This window comes from Schistocerca gregaria, chromosome 9, assembly GCF_023897955.1.
Source record: "Schistocerca gregaria isolate iqSchGreg1 chromosome 9, iqSchGreg1.2, whole genome shotgun sequence".
NCBI lineage: Eukaryota > Metazoa > Arthropoda > Insecta > Orthoptera > Acrididae > Schistocerca > Schistocerca gregaria.
The window spans coordinates 110,937,908-110,957,777 of NC_064928.1; the positions used below are offsets into that span (position 1 = coordinate 110,937,908).

Here is a 19,870-nt window from a genome sequence, read left to right on the forward strand (position 1 = left end):
CCACTTAAACCTAACTAACCTAAGGACATCACACAAATCCATGCCCGAGGCAGGATTCGAACCTGCGGCCGTAGCAGTCGCGCGGTTTCAGACTGAAGCGGCCATAACCGCTCAGCCAGAAACAGTTTAAAACTAAAATTTTTTGCTGAGCTTTGTCTCTCACTGCTAATAGAGTCAATGGTTGTAATCTATGACATGAGTAGGCTTAACGCCATAAAAAAAAAAAGAAAAACAAATATACTAGTCACTGACAACAGTCACTGACTATTACCACCAAAAGTGACACAGCATTACAGGAATGTTATTTTTGACCTATTTTTATGCCATAATACAGAATCAATATGAACAGATTTGTGAACTCACCTTTCCCAATGCACCTCGTGAACTGAGTGGGCACGTCCAACTCCCTATCATCGGTACCCTCCTCGTCAGTGTTACTGGCGTCCTCCGTTGCAGCTGTGGGTGGCTGTGGCTTTATGGGGGATAAGAGTACAGTCTTGAGCTCGTCGAGGGCCGGGCCCAGGGTAGCGGGTCCCCCCTCCATCACTTCGCGTTCCACCTGCCGCAAGAGCGACCCGCGCTCCCGCAGCTTCCGCACCGACATCACAATCTTGTGCCTCGCTCCCTTCGTCACACCTAGAAATGAAAAGGCGACCCTTACTTGGAGCTTGTCAAAGTGAGTAAGAGAGAGAGAAAGGCAATTTCTTGAAAGATACCTTTTACTAGGAAAACAATATCGCAATTCTCTCTCTCTCTCTCTCTCTCTCTCTCTCTCTCTCTCTCTCTCTGGGTGTCTATATAATGTCATAATGTCACACACTTAATTATCAGCAGACAATTAAAGAAGCAATTCTCTGCGATAGGCAGAAAAGCCAACAGATAGCATTATTAGTGTGGCTTCTCAAACTTCGATAAAATTCCCCAAGAATTCTAGATATGAGCAAGAAGGTGGTGTCAAGAAGCTCCTGATAAATTACTGTTGAGAGTGTGGGGTGGGGATGAGGAGTGACAGGCAGTTTCTTACACTGGGTCTATAATGGGTAACTTAAATGTACAGTGTGTTCAAACAGTAAGGAGACTTTATACTTTTAAGGAAAAATATTTATTTATTCATAAATATTCATGTCCCCTTCAAAGTAATCCCCCTCAGATACAATACACTATTGCGAACACTTCTTCCAATCCTGTAAGCACTTCTCATAATCACATCCAGTGATTTATTTCCTCCATTTGAAAATCTTCATCCTTCCCTAGGTCTCTTCAGTTTTGAGAACAGAAAAAATCCACAGGGGGCCAAATTTGATAAATGTAGCAGCAGAGGCAAGATTATCACGTTTTTGGCCAAAAAAATCTCTCACAAGCAACGACGAATGAGCAGGTGTATTGAAGTGATGCAAAACACATGAATTGTTTTTCCACAATTCCGGACTGCTTATTGCTTCTCACAAGCGGCACATTATGTCAAGGTAATAGGTAATAGTCCCTATTGACTGTATGACCTTTGTAACTGGGGAAGGGGAGAGGGGACAAAAATTTGACATTTGATCGAACTTAGCGTGTTTTTTGTTTTCTGTTTTCCTCTCTCCAGTCTTTGCTCTCCCTGGGATGCTTCCACTGGGACGAGTGGACTTTGTTTTCAACATTGTAGCGGTAAGCCCATGTTTCATCAACAGTTATGACCCTTTTGAGCAAATTAGGATCATGATTGTCATCATTCAAGAGCTCTTGGGTGATTCTCATGAGAAGTTTTGGAACAAACTTCGCTGACACACGTCTTGTGCCCAAAATGTCTGAAAGAATTGCACGACACAAACCACCCGATAAGCCAACCCGATAAGCCAACTTCTCTTACCGTAATTCAATGACTTTGCAAAACAATTTTCTTCACAGCTTTGACATAATCATCTGTTGTTGACGTGCTGGGGTGTCCACAGTGAAGTTCATCATTGGCATCTTCTCAGTCATCTTGGAAGAGTTTGCACCACTTGTAAACTTTTTTTTTTTTACTTCGAGCAGATTCACCGCATGGAACTGTCATTTTTTTAGCACTATTCCATTTTCACACAAAAAATTCTTTGCTCCATTTTTTTTATAATAACCATAAAATCGCGAAGCACACTAAAACACGTCTGACCTTTCTGTCAAAAGCAAACTAAGTATGCTGTACACTTTAAACTGCACACGTGTTTGGGACATTTTGTAAAAGAAAAGGATCGACAATCTAATGTACATTGCCTGCGCAATTTACTTTTTCAACAGCCCTCATAATTAAAACACTGCAATACTAAGTATTTTGTTATTTATAAAACTAAAAAATTCAGTTTCAATGTTAGGTTAAAAAATGTGGAATTCCACAAGATTTTATGAAATTCCTGAAATTCCCACAGATTTCGCTGATCTCCCACGTAAAATGTTATTTCCTGAGAAGTACAAGTTTTTATTAAAAACTGCTACATGGATTAGTGTTTTAAATGTTTAGTGCTATTACTAAGCCTGGAAATGTTTTATACGGGGCACACAGATCAGTGTCTCATATTGAGGTATCACTGTCAAAAACACAGAAAAGTGATTTCCCCCGAGTGAGACAGCGTTATGAGCACCTGTCCGGATCTGCTCTCGACCGGCTGGTAAAATCGTGCAGTATCCAGATTTAAAGGGTATTCTGATGTGACAGTGGCCCAACGATTGACTGCACAAAGACTTGAGGACAGGCATACTCATCAAAATACCAGATGATCCTACCTGATCACAAGGGAAGAGTGACTATTTGTGCACGAAGCACATCTTAAGCCCACAGATCATTTTCCTTCAGTTCTGGTACCTGTGATTACCTCTTACTTTCAAGCTTTGATGGACTGTTTACAGATTTCGTAAGTGAATAAATGTAAAGCCAGACTATGGTTAATATTGTCAGCTGCTCAAAGAAATGCCTGCAAGATGTAGATGTGTTAACCACACGCAAAATTGCTTTGTTCTGGGCAATGGCCCAGAATATTCTTTGCCTAAGTGTGTATTTATCCCAAAATATTGCACCATACGACCCAAGTGGCTGAAAATATATAAAATATGTTAACTCACTGGTTTCTACAGCCCTGTAGTAGCCATTATTCTTAAGGCAAAAGTATCCCAAACCTACAGTAGAGCTACAGTACATATTTTCCCGTTTCAGATTTCATCTACACACAAAACAATGAAGTTCGAACTTTCTACTCCGTTATTTCTCGTTCATTTTCTAGGTCAATAGGTGGCGACATATTTTTGCCAGAACAAAACTGTATTTCTTCAAGTGTAAAGTTAGCCCATTTCAGTAACTTTCACAAAACTTAATTTAATATTATCTACATTAATGGTTCTTTGCTTTGCTCCCCAAAGATGCTTGTACCATCTGTGAACAGGACTAATTCTGTCAGTTGATTCAAATACAATGGCAGATAATTAAAAACGTAAGTACAATGGTAGACCAACAATTAACTCTGTGGAACTCCCACTGTAATCTCTTACTATGCAGAGGAACTGGCATCTGTTTATTACTCTAAGTCTTGATCAATTTTCTACACTATAAATCTTAAATAAGCACTAAACAGGCAAGTGATGAACATATTCCACAGAAACATTACAACATAGATGCACGACAGCCCTGGAGTACGCAACTTCTCAAATATTTTAGAAAATTATGTAAAGAGTGTCACTGTACAGTAGTTACTGGCATCTGTGTAGCCACCCTCCTTACCCAAGTCTATCAATGGCAATTCCAGACAGTGGTAGAAACACTGACCACATAACTGCCACAGATTGCTGCAAGCAGCTGCTACAAAATCACACCACCTGTCAGAAATCAGTACTGTGATACGGCCACCATTCGACAACCAGCGATGCTACGGAAATCTAGGATACTTTAGCATTTGCACCACATGCCAGGTCAGGACACAAAGGGCCAACCCAGTCAGCAAAGCAGTACAAGTCAGCAACCATTGTGGAACTAGCTTCCGTTGTCCAGTTTGCAGAAGAACTATCACTCAATCACTGACTGTTAAGTGTCGTTCAGCAGGGCCACTCACCATACGGCCCACGTACTGCATCAACCAACTTGCGGGTTGACTCTGGACTCTTTATCGACAACTGCTTAATGAGCACTGTCATCCGATGCCGCCAGATGTCAGGAGCCATATTTGCTCCCCAGATGAAACAGCCTCCACCACAAGTTACTATCAAGCAGGTCAGCAACTTTCACCCGCAGCGTGATCTCTAAATACTATCGCATGATCAGCACCAATTCGGCAATTGGCTGCCACCTAGCCGCATGTCCAGCAATGATGCTCCACTGCAAACCGCGCTGCACCATTTACAACAGTCGGAATACCGACAGTGTGCCACCATCACGGATCACTAGTTTGGCACCCATCCTGTCCGCTGGACGTGGGCCCCAAGTTTACTGAACTCTGAGGCTATCAAACATATCTAGTTGCAACTTCGTAACTGCTGAATCTGCTGCTGTTATCTCCTAGTGACTGAGCACTCCTGAGGTTAGGCCACAGCAGCCACCTTGCTAAGCTTCCTCGTGCCCTCACCACAGTGTAAAAAAGGGTGCCGGCCGATGTGGCCGAGCGGTTCTAGGCGCTTTAGTCTGGAACCACGTGACCGCTACGGTCGCAGGTTCAAATCCTGCCTCGGGCATGGATGCATGTGATGTCCTTAGATTAGTTGGGTTTAAGTAGTTGTAAGTTCTAGGGGATTGATGACCTCAGGTGTTAAGTCCGATAGTGCTCAGAGCCATTTTAACAATTTTTTGTAAAAAGGGTGTTTTTACCATGTTTGATGGTTGTCAACAACAGTGGTGTCCTGGATTGGCTGTCTTTAAGCTTAAGAGTCGGCAGTTCTTCTTGCAAACTTAACTTTCAGCCCCTCCTCCTCTAAGTCAATAACTTTTCCAGCAAATCACTAAACTCATTTCTCTCTCAAATTTCATCAATAATGAATCACCGACACTTTGCTTCCTGTCCATAGCTACATCTTCATTGTCACTGAGTACTCTGTGTCATGTATGAGCTCTTGCTCTTTGCTGGAGAATTTTCAGGCTGTATGAAACAGATTCTGATAACTATTTGTTATTTCTGTGGGAGATGTGGAGTTTTGACTTTTTTTGTTGTTGTTGTGAAGGCCAAAATTTTTCCATTAGCTTTCTCTGTTTTGTCTGCTCTTTCTAGAGGAGACTTCTCAATATGTAGGTTTCCTGGAGCAGAAGTTAAAATGGTTGATTTAGCTCTTTTCCTACCATCTTTCATGAAACAAGGAAAGGCTTTAGGGTCAGGTCTCTATTTCTGGTAAAACAATGGCTGCACTTATTTAGTGCTCCAGACACATCAACATAAGATCTAAGCTGACAGTAGGCCCAAACCCACCAACACCAGTTACAATTTTCTCACTATCTTTTTGATGATTTGAAGAAGCCCAGTACTTTCCACAGAGACATGTGACAGTCAGTGCCTTATCAGTTACATACGAACTCCAATATTCCAATATTCACACTTGTAAAAGGTAGCAGATAGGACTCACCTATTATTTTGATGACACCGTAGAGGCTGCAATTTTTTTTTTGTGTGTGTGTGTGTGTGTGTGTGTGTGTGTGTGTGTGTGTGTGTGTGTGCACGAGCAACAGAGAAGTGGCTGTCTTTATTATATAAAAGCATCACTACCATAAAAACATCTAACATACTTAACAGAATGCTTGAGAAAAGTTTAAAGATAGTTTCTCTTATCCAACTAGATAAGAGGTGTCCAGAATCCAGTGGGCCACCTCTCAAAAACCATCTTTCATATTGACCCTTGGAAAAAAAAATGAAAGGTGAAGTGGAATTGCCTCATTTATTTCACAGCATAAGGCAACTAAAAAATCTTGTTCAGCAAAGGTAACTTAGCTAACTATTCCCCTCCCCCCCCCCCCCCAAATAAAACGTAACATTGGTTCCATTATTGAGTCTATGTACAGTACAAGAAAATAGTACACGAGAATGAAGTGTGCAAGCTAAACAGTGATTAATTATTAAAACAAATTTCCGGTGGTCTTTGAAAAGTTACAGAAATGAATGAAAATGAATACACGAACAGCATGCTTTTTGGTCCCCGAGACACAGTAATGATGCTTCTCTGCGCCCATCTTTCATTTGACAGAACACATTTTCTCATGGTGGAAACAGAATAAACAAGGATACAACCCTTTTTTGCATTAGATGAACTTAGTACGTTTTCTGTCTGAACTGTGGTCTACAGTAGTGAACCTTTCCAGACACTGTTTTTCCTGTACCACAGCACACTTGTATAAATTTTCATCTTGCACCCTTCACAGCTTCATGAAACACAGCTTTCTTTGATTCCGATAATCGACCATTTTGCCCCCTCAGTGCTACATCGTAGTACCAATGTAACGCACTTAGCTTCCCTATTAAGTCACAACTTGTCTTACACCCCTCTACACTACAGTGAGAGAGAACAAGTTGAGCAGGAAATGATCAATCACAAAACAGTGGGATGGAAGAAGCCAATACTGTAGCAGCACTTCTATTTCTAGGATATGCAAATGTCAACATTAGACTCACTTTCTCGATTTTTTCCATCTAGTCAGCACACTGCTCTCCCAGCCATAGTCAGCTTTCTAGATCTTTGAGCCGCTATTTCTCATTTAACCAGGTCCTTAACTGGTATCACGAGGGCGAGTGCAACCCATTCCAGTCTTTCCATCTACAAAACCTCCCTGGTGGTACTGGGAATTGAATTTGGTCATCTGCATACAAGCCAGACATGTTGACCACTAAGCTACAGAGACAAATTGCTGACTGCATCACAGAAATCTCTATTACTCTACACCATTTCTCTCAAAGAGTGCACACTTCGCCCACTTCTCGACAAGCTCGTGAATTCTGTCTTGGCAAAAACTTTGTGGCACTGTGCGCAACAACCCTTACACAGTTATCCGACAAAAATTGTTTCATGAAGGTCCTCCTACATCGAAGCAAAGTAGTCAAAAATCACTGGGCTAGCTGAGGATTGCACAGTGAAAGTTTTTGAATCTCGAAGACAGAGATTTTGAAAGCAGTGAATTATATTCCTAACTGTACAATGAAACTGCACTTTAGGAAAGCTTCCTTTTCCTTTTAAATTTGGGTTTCAGATATCTCAGCTATTCATCAGTCATACTTTGACTTTTAGGAAGGTACTACACCAGCAATGGAACTTCCATGTCCCAAAACACAAATTATTGCAGAAGGTTGGCTTTTGAACTTTTTTGCTGCAGGCAACACATCACACCATGCTCTACCACTTACTCTGTATTTTGTATTGATGGAGCCACACATCTTGTCAAAAGTTACTATGCAACTTAGAAAGTCTCCTTCCTCTTCAAATGACTAATGTAATATTAACATTTCGAAATGCCACCATTTGCGTCGGTTTGCTGGTGTGGTAATAAACGAGTACTCCCTTTGCAGCAGTTCAAAGATTTGTGGACAACTGCAAATGCTGAACTATAATGTTTCAACTCGTGCATAGAATTGACTGTATCATGGTGGTTCTCACAAATTGTTTGCTTAGCTATCTTAATATTCCTGCTCATTTCTGAAGTGTGCTGTTTAACCTGAACTGTGTCATATACTGAGATACACCTCCTTTTAAAGTGTTTCATTCACTCTCAAATTTTTTGTTTGCCAAGACAGATACACAAAAGTATCAGAGCTGAATTCTGAAAATTATCATCACAGGTTTACTGCCTCTAGCACAGGAAGCAAATGGCTACACTCATTTCTTCCTTGATGCATATGGATGATGCATTACAAATAAGATGGTTTAACATCAGCACTAAAAGTGGTATTCACTGAACTGACATAACTAAACATACAAAAATCCCACTGAGATTAAGCTGTGTTAGTGCTGAAGCAGTTCAGCTGATCTGTGATGCAGAGAGAGAGAGAGAGAGAGAGAGAGAGAGAGAGAGAGAGAGAGAGAGAGAGAGAGCCCTCTAAACCTTCCAACTTTTTAATACACTGAGCACTGTTCTTCAATTGTTTTACACAAACAACTGCAGTTTAACAGGAATCTACTCCAAGCACAAACTTAAGCTGCAAATGAACAGCAACAGCTATTTTTCAGTTGCAGTGAATCTTCCTCAGCATTGTGAACTCAATTTCAGTTATGCAATGTTCAGACTTTCTTATATTTTACAACATTTCTGGTAGAAATCCTAGTCAGAAAGGCTTTACATTCCTATCAGTAAAAACATGCACTATACAGTGAGACCAGAAAAAATCATTTTATGACCAATTTCAGAGCCTGCTTTGCAGGTTTTTCTTTGATTGCAATGACATTCTCAGCTTGAGTATTATATATGAAACATTGCCACATTTCTTTAGGCTCAAATGTAGCCATGTTTCACAAAATACAAATAACTAATAAAACAAGAAAAGCACTACTCACTTAAAATGAAAATCATTTTTAAGCTTAGTGATACTGTGCAGCCTCAGATAGTAAACATTGTCCCAATGCTGCAACTTTGAGGGGGACATTGTCCGAAATCCTAGCTATGATGCCTGTCTCACTTATGTGCCTGTCAACTTTGCAATAGTCCAACTTAGTTATTTGTATCCTAGCCAGGACTTTCGTATTTTGTTTTTATTGAATGTTTACTGGAAATTATAAATACACGATATGTGGTTAGAAGGGATAATGTATCCTAATGGAGGATTTGTATGTTTACCAATGACACTGCCTGAAAGTCTGCCAAACTGGTACTAGGCATTTAATAGAAAAAAAAAAAGCCTTTGAAAAACTGGGTTCATTATCCTAAATAGTTATGTTTAGTACATTCCTCAAAACAACAGCCATTGTCGGTTTACAACTTTTTAGGGATTTTGTTTACGAACTCACAGAGGTTTAACTGTGAATATGGACTATGCATAATGATGAGCTATTACAGTGTTACCCCACAGGACTGGAGGGACAATCTCAGAAGAAGCTATGAACACCAATTAAAATGTAAATAGACTTTAAATTGTATTGTGAAAAATTCTTATCGATCAATTACTTCCAGTTACGAAACTTTGATCTACACAGTTCCAGCCAGCGAAACTTGTCAACCCATCAAACAACACAGATATGAACCATGTGTGTTTGAAGTCTCCTTTTGTTTTTTTGTTTCTAAGCAAACAATAGATCAACATTTTTAGCAACATTGTGTACCAGGCTACTACAACTAGATATCTTGTTTTTAAGCAGAATTATTGTGTGAGCTATCACACACAAAATGGAATGTTAAGAAAAATCATTTATGATAGCAAATTTAAGATTAGTAGGAGCTAATTTATTAGATAACAAATGTATGGATCCACAGAGCCAAACAGTGTTATGACGACAATTCTGGGTGAAGCAATCCGTAGTTGCTATATGGCAGTTTGAAATCCTGCAGGTAGTGCATGCCCCTGCACAAGGAACAACTGCCAAATGCTCTCTTCATGATCATACAATCATCCCACCAATGGCATCATCATCGACCAAGAAAAATACAATATTTTTATTATCTGTGTACAGCAAATCAATATATTAACTAGTATTTTAAATTAAACTATGTCTACTCAGCTACAAATTTTTCCATTCATATCAAATAGCAGATGTGATAATGTGCAGCTGTATTAATGTCAGTACTGATAGCTGATCAAACACATTTACAGAACATTATAACAAAAATTGTAAGGGACAGTCAAATGAAAACGAGGCAAGCAAAAAAGTAAGCAAACTTAATTATTTCCAAATTAATTGCCACAGCTGTTAATACCTTTACCTCATTGTGAGACACATGGATCAGTAACTTGGAAAAATGTTTGCAGTTGCATATCAAACCACGATTGTAACCCGGCATGCACCTCATCGTCCGAAGCAAATCTATGGCCACAAATGTCTCTTCATGGTTCAAAAATATGTAAATTGCACGGGGAAAGATAGGGACTGTATGGAGGATGTTTAGCAGTTTCCAAGCTAAACTTCTGTGCTTTACTCAGAACAATAGCAACATGTAGGTGGACATTATCGTGCAACAGAATGATGCCATCCATCAACATTACTGGGTGCTTCAAAGTTTCTGGCACACTCCAATTTTTTTTTAAAGTGTCCACACACCACTTAGAGTTTATTGTAGTGCCACATTCCAAAAAGTCTACGAGCAGCGGGCCTTGCTGTCAAAGAAAAAGGTGGTCATGACTTTCCCAGAGTGGTGTGCATGGCTAGAATTTTTTTTTCTCCCCAGTAGGGTTGAAGTCTTGCACTTCCATTGCTGGTGCTGGTGCTTTCCTCTCCAGCTCAAAATGACATGATATTTTATCTTCCACGATAAAACTGGACAGGAAATGATACTCACTGTGATACAGTTCCAGGTGCTGCAGTGACATCTCCTTTTTGTTCAACTTCTGCTCTTATGTCAGGCTGTGGGGAACCCACTACGCACAGATTTTCCGGAACTTCAGATGCTCTGTCATGGTGGCATGAGAGCAACACTGTGACCGATGCTCGACACAAGCTGAATTTCTTCCCCTGTCCACCTTCTGTCATTTCTGGCAGCAACATCCACTACAGCCGCAATATCAGGTGGTAGTGACACAGTGAGCCTGTCCTGGCCAGCTGCTGTCTTTCAATCCCATCTGACCTTGTTGACGTTGTTCATTCCACACAAACACACTCCCTCCAGTCAGTGTGTTCATCAACACAGTGAACATTCAGGCACGAATTTCATTTCCCGGCACTAATACTGTGGTCAAAAACAACACTGCACCTCACTGTTCCCCTTTCCTGTCTTCCATACTGAAGTTTGGCACTCACAGGACTCGTTGACTTCTTGTCGACCATGTCTAACAGACAAATGGCACAGTAGTTAATGTTTGAGTTTTTCATCCCAATTCCCAATAGAAAGCACTTCTCTATAGACACATACCTGTGTTACCAACATCTATACCATGCTCCTTATATAGCTGTCAATTTAACTTGACTGCCCCTTGTATACTGCAATCATAGGAAGTATGTAAAAACTTGGTTTTGTACTCTGAGAAATTTTTGGAAACCCCGATGTAAAGTAAGAGTTACAGAAGTAAAAGCAATTTGAATGAGGCGCACTATGATTTAAATCAAATTATAAAATTTTAATTGCTTATCTTTTAGCAAATTATGCAAGATGATAGACTAGTGCAATGTATTAAATTCTGGCCATGCAGCCACACAAATAAAATTTCTTCCACAGATATTTTGGCTGTGTATTTTCTGGCCAGCCTCAGAGTGACTCAAGACTGACAAGGTGCCAAGTGCGGCCTTATGTGCTCCACTGCAGCGGATCTGCGCATGCGGGTCACAGACTTTGATTAGCAGCAAAGAGAAATGCTTACACATGCACCACCTGTGGTGAAGGAGTTAAGACATTCAAATCGCTTATCGATGTATGTTTGGCGGCAGCGACATCATCACGGCTTTTCTACAGTTTAATTACCCCAAGAGCTGGATTCCCTGCTTTGTTCAAATTAAAACCATTATCCCCACTTATTAAATTATTAGCTAATCTAATCTCTACAACTTCCTTGAAGACAGAATCCTAAACAGAAGAGGTGAATGTTACAATCTTCACATCACTGTAGTTCGTAGAATGCCTCGTTTCAATAAAATGTTCGGCCACTGCTGACTTCTCCGACTGTGATAAGCGTGTGTATCGCAGATGTTCCACACATCTCTCAGCAATGGTGTGTGTTGTTTGACCCATGTATGACCTCTTACAATTTCTTCACGGAATCTGATACACACACGCCTTATGAAGCAATAAATTGTCCTTTACAAAGCAGAGTAAAGCTGCAATCTTCATGGGACGACGGAAGATCATTTTAACACTGTGTTTGTTGAGAATGCGGCCTATCTTCGAGGAAAGAGCGCCCACATAAGGCAACAACGCATTTGATCTGACTGAATTACTATTTTCTTCCCCATTACATACCTACATTGCAAGCTCTATGAATTTGTTGTGGAGAAAACCCATTCGCTTTAAAAATGCTAATGAGGTATGTGCGCTTTCCTCGCACACTATTTTTATCGGATATACAGTGCACCCTACACACTAAGGTCTTACAGACACCTATGGTCTGTGAAGGGTGATTGTTTACGATATATGTCATGTCCTAATGTGCTATCAACTTTACAGCAAATGATAACATCCAAAAAAGGGAGGCAGCTACCTTTTCTATTTCCATAGTAAATTTGAAACTAGCATGGATAAAATTCAAATGCTCAAAACTCGATGCAATTCATCCACCCTTTGTGGCCATACTACAAACGTGTTGTGCACATGCCTCCAGAAGATAATTGCTTTAAAACTTGCCAATTCCAATGTCTTGTCCTCAAAGTCTTTCATAAATACCAGAGGGGGAGAGGAGACATCAATCTACTCATAAAATTCACCATTAAACTGAAAATATGATGACAAAAGCACATGTTCAAATAAGACCATGATGTTCTTAACAAACTGTTGGCCGATTAGAGAGAGTCCTTTAACGGTACCTTTATGCACAATGATACTACATAAAAACTAACTAGCACATCCATACTATTTAGCCTGACATTGCTAAGTCTCTGAATAAAATTCCGTACAATTATGAACGTGGTGACTACATCTTCCTACCAATGGTTTTAACAAGGAAGCTAAATATTTGGCACATAAATATGTTGGTGAATCAACAATGCTCATTGTAAGCCTCAAGGACAAATCCTCTACATGCTCATCCTTATTCATCTTGTGAACTTTAAGAAGCCGATAAAATCTCTGTGGTACTGCACCTCGTAATTTTAAACTTCTTTTGTAGTGATGAAGCATTCAGCAAGGCAGCAGTCACTGTCACTTTGTTGGTAGGGTCTTTGTTAATCTTGTGTTATGTTCCAGAACTACGTAGACCACATAACTTTTCCTTATAGACTTCCCGACGCAAAATGACAGTAGCATTACCTGCATTAGGATGTAGGATGACTGTTAGTATCCTCATACAGCTTTCATACTTCTAATTGCTCTTCCTTGGAAAAATTACTTCTTTGTGGATAATGATTCATGATTGCTCAGCAGCTTTTATGTCTGATTTCTTTTGCTGAATACTGCAATAGTAGTCCGACAGCTCCCTCAGCGGCACTGATGAAAGACTATCTCGGCAAAGTCGTTAGAGCACGAACAAAAATTTAGCCCTTTACTTAAGGCAGATAATGTGGCTTCATCTAGATTCTTACCCATCAAATTTATGACAGGACGTTGAATAACAGAGTCCACCTGAGAAGGCTGGTTTAATCAGCTGTACTTGGCAACATGTCTTTCTGTAACCACTTCGCAAAGCCAGTCAGACTTAGCCCACATGGAATCATCAAACCATTAGTCAGGAGATAAAACAGCTGCTATTTTCAAATGCAGATGATACAAGAGTTCAGAAAATGTACAAATTCCGCCGAGTAGAACGAATTATTTCTCTGACAATAGCAGAACCAGCCCTACGTAAAATTCTACTTACTGCAGTGTTCTTGACGAATTGAACCGACCTTGCAAATTTTAGTACAACTCCATGATCCTGGCACTTCAGTAAGAAACTCAAGGAGATCAATAGTCTTGCTCTCTTGTGTTGCACTATGTCCAAACTATGACCCCTCAAACCATCTCCTTCCCGAAGAGGTATGGTATGCTTTTTTCAACTTCTCACAATGTAATTACTAGTCCATTAAATTTCAGGCATGTAGCAGTGCAAAGAAAATTTCTTCCATCGATATTTTGATTGCATATGTCCGGCCATCCTCAGAATGAGTCTGACTGGGCTCGGAAAGTGGCTACAAAAAGACAGATTGCTAAGTACAGCCCGTTAGACCAGCCTTCTCAGATGGACTGTTATTCGACGTCCTGTCAAATTTGATGGGGTTAGGATCTGGATGAAGTTACATTATCTGTCTTAAGTAAAGGGCTAAATTTTGCACCCACTCTTAAGACTTTGTCGATATCATCTTTCATCAATGCCGCTGAGAAAGCTGTCTGACAGCTATCAGAGGATTCAGCTGAAGAAATTAGACATGGAAGATGCTGAGCAATTATGAAACATCACTCATAAAGAAGTAATGTTTCCAAAGAAGAGATTCGAGATACGAAAGCTGCTTGAAGATACTAACACAGTCATCCTAAATGCTGATAAAAGTAATGGTACTGTCATTTTGCCTCAGGAACTCTATATGGAAAAGTTATGCAGTCTACTTAGTTTTGGTGCATTCCAGAAGATTAACAAAGACCCTACCAACAAGGTGACAAAGACTGCTGCCTTGCTTAATGCTACATCACTAGCAAAGGAAATCGTAATGAGTGCAGTACTACCAAGACTTTATCGGCTACCCAAAGTTCACAAGATGGATGAGCGTTTAGAGGATGTGTGTGTGAAGTCTGTAACGAGCACTATTGGTTCATCAATGTATTTTTCTGCCAAATATTTAACTTCCTTGTTAAAACCACTGTTAAGAAAATGCAGTCACCGCATTCCTAATTCTATGGATCTTATTCAGAGACTTAGCAATGTCAGACTAAATAGTATGGTCTTGCTCATTAGTTTTCATGTATCATTATATACCATGGTACCTTTAAAAAACATTCTTCTCTCTCTCTAATCAGCCAACATTTTGCTAACAACATCATGGCCTTATATGAACATGTGTTTTGTTGTATTATTTTCAATTTAATGGTGAATTTTATGAGCAGTTTGAAGGAGTTGATATGGGAAGTCATTTCTCCCCTCTGGTAGCTAAATTATTCATGGACGACTTTGAGGACAAGGCATCGGGCTCATCAAATTTTAAAAAGCAATGACCTTCTGGGGGTACGTGGACAACACATTTGCAGTATGGCTGTACAGGATGGATGAATTATGTCTATTTCTTGAGCATTTGATTTCAATCCATGCTAGTATCAAATTTACTATGGAAACAGAAAAATACAGCTACCTCCTTTTTGGATGTTGCCGTAAAGTTGATGGCACATTAGGACATGCCATATATTGTAAACCAACACATACAAATCTATATTTAGATGCCAGTAGCTGCCATCAAGCTTCACAGGCCATTGGTGTTCTTAAGACCTTAGTGTGTAGGGCGCACTGTATATCCAATAAAGATAGTTTGCAAGAAGAGCTCGCATCTCTCAAGCATTTTTAACTCAAGCATTTTTAAAGGGAACGGTTTTTCTCCACAACAAATTCGTAGAGTATCCAACATAAAATCTAGAATGCAGTTATGTGATGGGGAAGAAGACAGCAATTCCTTCAGATCAAGTGCATTTCTGCCCCACATGGGTGCTCTTTCCTCAAAGATAGGATGTAATCTGGGGAAACACTGTGTAAAGGCTATCTTCTGGCCTCCCACGAAGACTGGAAATTTACTCAACTATGTAAAGTATGATTTCTTGCTTCGTAAGGTGGAGGTGTATCAGATTTCTTTCGGAAAATGTGAAGTCCATACATAGGTCTTACAACACGCACCGTTCAAGAGATGTGTGGAACATTAAGATACACATGCTTATCATAGCCACGTAAGTCAGTTGTTGCTGAACATTTTATTGGTACAGGGCAGACCATTTACAACAGTGATGTGAAGATTTTAACATCCACCTCTTCCATTTGGGATTCTCCCTTCAAGGAAGCTACAGAGATTGGATTAAATAATAATTTAATACTGAGAGATAATGTTTTTAATTCGGAAAAAAACACAGAATCCAGCTCATGGGGTAATTAAACTGCAGAGAAGTCATCACAGTGTCGCTTCCGCTAAACATATATTGATAAACAAATTTAATGTCTGTACACCTTTGCCACAGGCAGTTCAGGTGCAAGCGTTTCTCTTTGCTGCTGACCAGAGTCTGTGACCCACATGCGCAATACTGCCTCGGTGAAGCATATAAGGCCCCACCCTGGGCACCTTGTCAGTCTTGTGACTCACTTCGAGGATGGTCGGATGATACGCAGCCGAAATATCAGTGGAAGAAATTTTATATGCGTGGCTGCATGTCCAAAATTTAATGGACTATTCATTATGCTGCGAGAAGTTGAAAATGCACAATAGTCAAGTTAATTGTGTCCCACATTTTGTGCAAATAGTAGCTCTACAAAGCTTTCAGAATAACTTAACAGGTTCTCTCTTGTGCATGCCTGTCAACAACTGACTGCCTCTGCTATTTGGTAAACAGTCTCATTTACTCCCGAGTTATTTACATTCTGCCAGAACTTTCCTTACTATATTTGTGTTTGTTTCAGGGAAAGGGGGGGGGGGGGGGGCACTAAATATCAATAAACTTGAAATAAAAAAGAAACCTTCACAAACAACCACAAAACCTTTTCAAGTGATCAATTCCAAGTTGGATACCGTAACTATATGGCTTCGCAAGGTGTAGCTCAGGTTTGAGGTTTAAGAAGATACAAATTAAAGAATTATCCTATCAACAACTCTCTGTATTGTGTGCCATTTCGAGCAGTGTCCGATAAATTTTTGAAATTGAACTCTATACATTTATTACTACAGGTCATTTGTCAGATGCACATGTGTATAAGCTAAAAACTACGTTAGTTTTGCACACACGCTCACGATACTATCATCTGGAATCTAACCCCCTTTTTTGTCTATTCAGTGAACATACAAAAACCTGTTTCAGATTTTGGCCCTTCTGGAATCCAAACCGCGATGTAAGTATTTCATAATTTACCAGGTGAAGGAGAAGCACGTTACTGTACTATAATTTTGATAAACAATGTGAGCAGACTGTAAGAATGCAGAATAAAATGTTCTCAGACTTCCAGTGACATGAAGTAGCTGAAATGCTCCGAGCTTTTAACCGAGCACCCCTCGCCCATTGCCATGTTGACTACCTGGGGCAGGTGGTACACCTGGGCGGCCACTCGCCATTCGTGTGCAGTAACTGGGGCACGTGGTACACCCTTATACACATCAGTTGCTGACTGTGCCACAATTGAGGCCTGTAATATTGCCATATATGGGCACATTTTTACTCTACGTACAATGCAACCACTTCAACTTTGTGATAGAGTTTTGTGCCATTCAGAGATGTAGGTCTCAGTTTCTATTAAAACATTTGTCAGTGTTTTATTTGAATGGCTTCTTTAATTATAGTGTCTTAGAGGCAATTAGTGCAAGCCACAACAAAGGAAGCGTCAAATTCTATGCAGGAACAGTTTTCTAGATCATGCTCAGCTAATGCAGATTTTTCAGGGTAGTGTAGCCAATAAAACATTTAGTGATCCTTCTTGCACTGTTCTACAGTGCATGCCGTTTGTGCTACATAAGACTTGTAGCACTTTGAAGGTATTTTGTAAATATCAAGTGTTCTATGACCTGCCACATCTTTCCCAGTCTGAGTAACTGCTGGATATTTGACAGTCATGTTCGACTTTCTGTGTGTCTTCTGCAAGCAGAGTATCTTACCTGACATGACGGCACAGTGTGACAAATATGCAATTTCATTTTATTGCTCCTCGTCGGGTCTTATTTCAGTTCTTCATTTAGTCAGACAATATTGTAGCTGCTGTTCCTGAAGATCTAGCGTAGGTGACTCAGCTGACGGGATATATCATCTGTTTCATATATTCTTAAAGAATTTACCGATGTTTGCATAACAATGCAATTCTGTGCCTGGTCACAAGTGAAACAGCATACAAAATACACTGCACAATGAGCCACATTATCACAAAAGGAAACACACCACACCAAACTCTCCAGGGCTATGAGCAATAGCCTCCGACACTGCACAATGAATACAGCACTGAATTTTCCTGCTCACATAGATAACACAGCTGTAATGATGGAACATGTGAACCACAATACGAATGTCTCTGTACTACAGAAGCTATGCAATAATACGAGTGCCAGTGATGTCCCAGCCAGCTGCTAGATTACATTAAGGTGCACCAGCCACGCAACGGCAGTCATCTCACCTGATAGTGGCCAACGAGTACTGGGTCAAAAGCTCCTAACATTTTGTCTACCCAACATGAATGGGAGCCTGAGAACATTTTATTCAATCTAAAGAGACTGGCTTGTAGTTCAACACCCATTAAGTCACCAAGCTATTGACACACACACTTTTCTGTTTTCAAGAAAATGGCTGCATACCTTCTTCCTGAACAGAAGAGACTCTCAAAGTTAAACTGGTTTAATAATTGGTGGAAGTCTGACACTTAACTGCTTTTGATGATAAAATTTCACAATAGGATACAAAAAATTTGGTAAGTTGTGTTGCAAATTGATGACGGAATTTAGCAATGACAAAGAAGCTTTAAAGTTGTTTTCAACTGAAAACAGACCCAGAAATTTATTTAAAGTAAAGCTAAGATACTTTACTTATAATATCCACTTCGAAATTATCAGAGTTCTTCACATCAGATTTTAAATAATAAAAAGCCTTTACCTCTTGCAGCCAGCCACTCTTCAGTCAGTGCCATCATCTCCTCATATGTCAGTGTCAAGAAAAGGCTGACATATTTGTGCAGGCGAAGGGATTTCAGCCACGCTGGTACATCTGAAAAGAAAGAATAATCATTTTCTAGATGTTGCTTATGTTCCAAACATCCACAAGACTTTTAGCTGTTGCTTAATAATTCCATAATTCCAACAAAAGAGAATTTCCTTACAGCTGTAATTTTTAAAATTTTATTCTTATGTTTGGCTCATGTATGCATAATCTGTTTAAAGACTACTGTCATCTTCATGCATATATTAAGCATGCTTCACGACTAATGCTGCGAACATTTTAGCAGCAGTCTGACACAGATCATGTACCTCCCGTAATGGAACAGCACTTAAGATACTTCTGGTATTTGATTCATGAACCACACCGTATAGTTACATGAAGGTGAGACAATATTGGCTAAGTACTGTACACACACCAGATAAATATCAAAATAAGATGTGCAATAGCTTAAGCAGCCTCAACTGACTGCTATGGTTGTACTAAAACTTGTATTTTCCTTTATTAAAAGTTGTCAGTTGTTGATAAAGGAGGTTACTTCTACATCATGTGTGTGTGTGTGTGTGCGCGTGTGCGTGCGTGTGCGTGCGCGTGTGCGTGCGCGTGTGCGTGCGTGCGTGCGTGCATGCGTGCGTGCGTGCGTGCGTGCGTGCGTGTGCGCGCACACGCACATCTGCATCACATGTTAATGAAGACTGAAAATGTCCTATGTTTGGTGCTCTGCAGCTCGACACTTCCGTAACTACTTTAAGATCAACAACCATCTATATAAATAATAGCATGGTTTAGCAATGGGACATTGCCTTGGTGGTACACTAATATTTTTCACCACTATAAGGAGATTTTTTTTAACCACCCACAATGGACTAAAAGTTCAATACTACTGCACATATGTACATCACAAAATTTTATTTGAAGGAATACAAAATGAAATGAACACCTTCCACACACAAGGAAATAACCTATATAAAAAAAAAAAAATAGGTTTACAATTGAACATGAGTAAGACAATGAAACAGATTCTCTTGATCCCGCAATCACAAGAGATGGAACAACACAAATTCAACATACCAAAAACAGCAACAACAGACTAAATCAGAGTTGCACTCCAGAATAGCAACCTAAAAATAGGCTTCAGAGCACTGAACACGCTCATCACAAATTTGTCTTCACAAAGAACAATTCTGTAAATTTGCACATTTGCCTGTATATAAGTTAAAATGCAATAACTGAAAGAAAATTCACACAGGACAAACTGGATGAAATTTCAAAACAAGATTTAAGAAACATCTGACCATATATGGCATGAATGTCTTGAAAGAA

The 19,870-nt window shown here is 39.8% G+C and overlaps 1 protein-coding gene across 2 annotated transcripts in view; it reads right to left on the minus strand.

Annotated features, from left to right (window-relative positions):
- The window catches only part of LOC126291689 (protein Smaug homolog 1), a 99,374-nt gene that overhangs the window by 25,016 nt on the left and 54,488 nt on the right, over positions 1–19,870 (minus strand). For both annotated transcript variants that reach the window (XM_049985313.1, XM_049985314.1), the window contains exons 7-8: positions 18,488–18,598; positions 364–636 (exon numbers count right to left, since the gene is read on the minus strand). In XM_049985313.1, coding sequence (XP_049841270.1) covers positions 364–636; positions 18,488–18,598 — 384 coding nt within the window. The remainder of the gene's footprint in view (positions 1–363; positions 637–18,487; positions 18,599–19,870) is intronic.